Source organism: Bidens hawaiensis, unplaced genomic scaffold, assembly GCF_021521415.1.
Source record: "Bidens hawaiensis isolate Kalapana, Puna unplaced genomic scaffold, B.hawaiensis_p1.1 tig00049273_1, whole genome shotgun sequence".
Classification (NCBI taxonomy): Eukaryota; Viridiplantae; Streptophyta; class Magnoliopsida; order Asterales; family Asteraceae; genus Bidens; species Bidens hawaiensis.
In genome coordinates, this window is record NW_027498833.1 from 100,402 (window position 1) to 104,307 (window position 3,906).

General features: G+C 38.1%; 1 protein-coding gene across 1 annotated transcript; it reads right to left on the reverse strand.

Annotated features, from left to right (window-relative positions):
- Nucleotides 1–407: 407 nt before the first annotated feature.
- LOC143597959 (receptor kinase-like protein Xa21) lies at nt 408–3,579 on the reverse strand. Its single transcript, XM_077076318.1, has 2 exons — nt 981–3,579; nt 408–724 (listed from the first exon to the last, which is right to left on the reverse strand). Exons 1-2 carry the CDS (start codon nt 3,577–3,579, stop codon nt 408–410), a joined length of 2,916 nt encoding a protein of 971 aa, XP_076932433.1.
- Between the last annotated feature and the right edge of the window lie 327 nt (nt 3,580–3,906).

Consider the following 3,906-nt stretch of genomic DNA (forward strand, 5'->3'; position numbering starts at 1 on the left):
TTTCCCAATGGCGGTCGATTTTCCGGCAAAACATTGGCCAGTCAGAGGTATAGATCTGTTCAAGCTAGAGTGGGATAGTGGTGTTGGAGGTATAATCAAAATCATTATTAATTTTACCAGGCACAAGTTATTCGCTAACATTACATAAAACATTGAATCTGGATCCATACATCTTAGGCTAAGGATCGGTGACTCTAAAAGATATTAGACTGGATACACACAAAATTATGATCATTGATACGTTTCAATATACTATATATCACAAAAGATATAAGAAAGTAATGTTTGCACAGACACCCGAACATTAATTCAATACAATATTAACATATACAAATAAATAACACAAACTAGCTAGCCTTTTGGGTTGCACCACTTACATTGGGGATGTTTAACAAATCAAGATCTAATTATATTGTTATCGCAAAGAGCTTGTGAACAGCAGTCCCAATATCCATCCGATCTTGTGGAGACTCATAAGAGCACTGTGCTCCGATTTTTACCAGTGAAATTAAACCATCTTCATAGACATCCTCATTTAGAAGCACTGGATCCAAAATTTGAAGCACCGAACCATCAGCTAAGGCACTCATGGCATATGAATGCAGGCCTAGCCCTCCATCAAACATTGGATCAATAGGGTTTTTTCCTGTCAGCATCTCTAACAATAGGATCCCATAACTATATATGTCACCACTAGTTGACACTTCATTTCCAAGCCCATATTCTGCAACTCAGTGAGAGTGAGTTATATGGTGTAGTATATGACTAATATAAAGACTAAGGGAGTTTTGGGATTCCATATTTTGCCTCCTCATAACTTATAACTTATGAAAAGTTAAAAAGCTGTTTGAGATTGCTTAATGTACGAATGGAAAAGTTCCATGATGTAATGACTTTTTCATAAGTCATAAGGAGGTAAAAATAAGGAATCCCAAACGCCCCCTAAATAATGGCATTAATGAGTAGTAATCATAATTTACCTGGAGGTGCATACCCAATGGTTCCTCTTATGATACTTGAGCTACTCGTGTTTGTGTTAGATCCTTCAAAGGAAAGTATTTTTGCGAGCCCAAAATCACCAACATGAGCAACCATATCAGCATCCAATAATATGTTGCTCGGCTTTAAATCACAGTGAACAATAACATTTCCACAATGACAATGCAGATAATCAAGAGCGCAAGCGACATCTTTGATGATATTGATTCTTTGAACAAGATCTAACTTATGGTCTATTGAATACAGCCAACTCTCCAGACTCCCGTTTGGCATGAAATCGTACACCAAAGCTTTGAAATCATTCCCTTGGAAATCGATACTTGCACATGAAGTTATAACCTTCACCAGGTTGCGATGACGGATATTTCTCAATGCCTCACACTTAGCCATAAAACTCTTGAAACCTCCTCGACGTTGAAGGTTTAGTACTTTGATTGCCACAGTGAAGCCATTCTCATTAAGAATTCCTTTGTAAACCGAAGCAAAGCTACCAGTTCCAATCAAATTTTTTGAAGAGAACCCTTGGGTTGCTTTGAAAAGTCTTCCATATGATATCTTCTCAAAAGATTTAGCAAATCTTGATTCTGATGGTTTATCTCTTTTCTTTTTTAAACAACAGTAAAACGAGACAAATGATAACAAACCTAAACCCGCAACAGAGGAAGATAGTGAAATTGCTATAATAACGCGAACAGAAAGCTTTCTAGTACGTCTTTTGGAGTCTCTTGTTTTGGTTTTGCAGATGGGTAGGTGAAGCTCGGGTAGTCCCCCACAAAGTCTAGCGTTCGTAATGACGGATGTTGCACTTGCGTTGGCGAAAACACCTTTAACAGGTACCTCACCCTCAAAGTTATTATACGAAAGATCGAGATGCTTCAAGGGAATTTGTTGCAAATACGTTGGAATGTGGCCAGAAAGGTTATTGTGTGACAAGTCAACCGATTGCAGGCCTTTCAATGAACTATATGATACTGGAACTGATCCATAAAAAAAGTTTCCAGAAAGGTTTAGCTTTTGAAGGCTGATGCAGCTGCTTAAGCCTGTTGGCAGTTCACCCGAGAAACGATTCTCAGAAATATAAAGTAATCCTAACTGTTTCAGGTTGCCAATCTCTTGTGGAAGCACTCCGGACAAGTTGTTTTGACTAAGATCTAGTCCTTCAGAAATTGAGGACATGTCGAATAGTTGTTTGGGTACACTTCCAGTAAGTTTATTTCCATGAAGGTCCAAACCTATCATTTTTCTACACCTCCCAAAAGTCATGGGTATAGTACCATCCAAACTATTTCCACCTAAAGCTACTTTAGTTAAAAGTGACAAGTTTCCTATAGATCTTGGAATAGCCCCAGAGAAACGGTTGTCGGCAAGATTTAGCATTTGCAAGTTTTGAAGCTTGTCAATGCTTTCAGGAATCATGCCTGTGAAGTTGTTTGCACCTAGAGAAAGTGCAGTTAGGCCTATCAAATTGCCAATAGATGAAGGGATACTGCCTGTGATATAGTTTGAAGTCATCTGTAGGTACGACAGTGTGGATGATAAGTTCCCAAGTGAGTTTGGCAGCACCCCTCCGAATTTGTTCATGGGAAGGTTTATGACTTTCAAATTGCTGCAGTTGGACAAAGAAGGAAAAAAATTCATGTCATCAAGACCCTTGCTTCCAAAATTGTTGAAGCCAAGGGATAGAAAACTAAGATTTTGTAGTTTTCCAAAATCAATTGCTATCCCCCCCTTAAAATCATTATGAGCAACATCAAGGGTATACAACTTTGAACAATTTGATATTGAAGGTGGAAGGAATCCGTTGAAGTGATTGGAATTTAATTCTATACGAGTGAGATGGGGTTGACGCAAACATAAGTTGGAGGGTAGACTTCCTTGAAGTTGATTTTCTGGAAAACTTAGAATTTCTAGCATCGAAAGGTTATATAAAAACGAAGGGAATGCGCCAACGAGGCCATTTTCACCCAAGCCTATTCTTCTCAAATTTTTTAATTTATTGAAAGAATCAGGAATGCTCCCTCCCAATGGACAAAAAGAGAGACTAAGCGATACAAGAGATGTGAGATTGCTTAAGGATGGTGGAATTCCGCCAGTGAGATTGTTTTTTGCGAAAGTTAACGAACTTATTTTCAACAAAGAACTAAAAGTATTTGGAATTTTTCCGGATAGCTTATTGAATCGTAAGCTAAGGAAAGTAAGTTTTGGCCAACTTGACATGTTGGCCGGGATTTCACCAGTGAATGAATTGTTGGAAAGGGATAATACCTGTAATCGATATAGATAACCTATCTCGGGTGGGATACTTCCTTGAAATTGGTTGTTGTCAAGGACAATGTAACCAAGAAAGCTCATATTACCGATATAAGGAGATAAAGAGCCTACTAAACCCATGTCTTCCAGATTCAAAAATGTGACTCTTTGGTGGCGGCGACCACATGCCACTCCTCTCCACTCGCAAAAAGGAAGAGAATCATTCCAAGATGTCAATGCACCTCTAGGATCATGTGTGATCTTGGATTTGATTTCTCGTAATGCAAGATGATCCGAAGCAGCACTAGAACCGTATACAGCTCCAATCATATGTACGACAAGAATGACCGTTATGATTACTTCAAGTTCTAGTTTAGAGAATAATGACAAGAACATAATGGCCACTAGCTGCAGTATATTCAAGACACTATTTGAAAGAAAACTCGATTGATTAAGTTGCTAGGGATGTGGTATCAATTTATAGTAATTACCCCACGTCTGAAAACAATTTTAACGTCAACTTTTTTTTCTCTTCTTAATCTTCCCAATTCTGATTGTACTTGACTCATTTAATGTATCATCAACTTTCAAGGGTGACTTTGAAAAAAGAATTCAAGTTTGTAGGGTCGGTACTTTGGAGGAATCATTTGGCTTTTC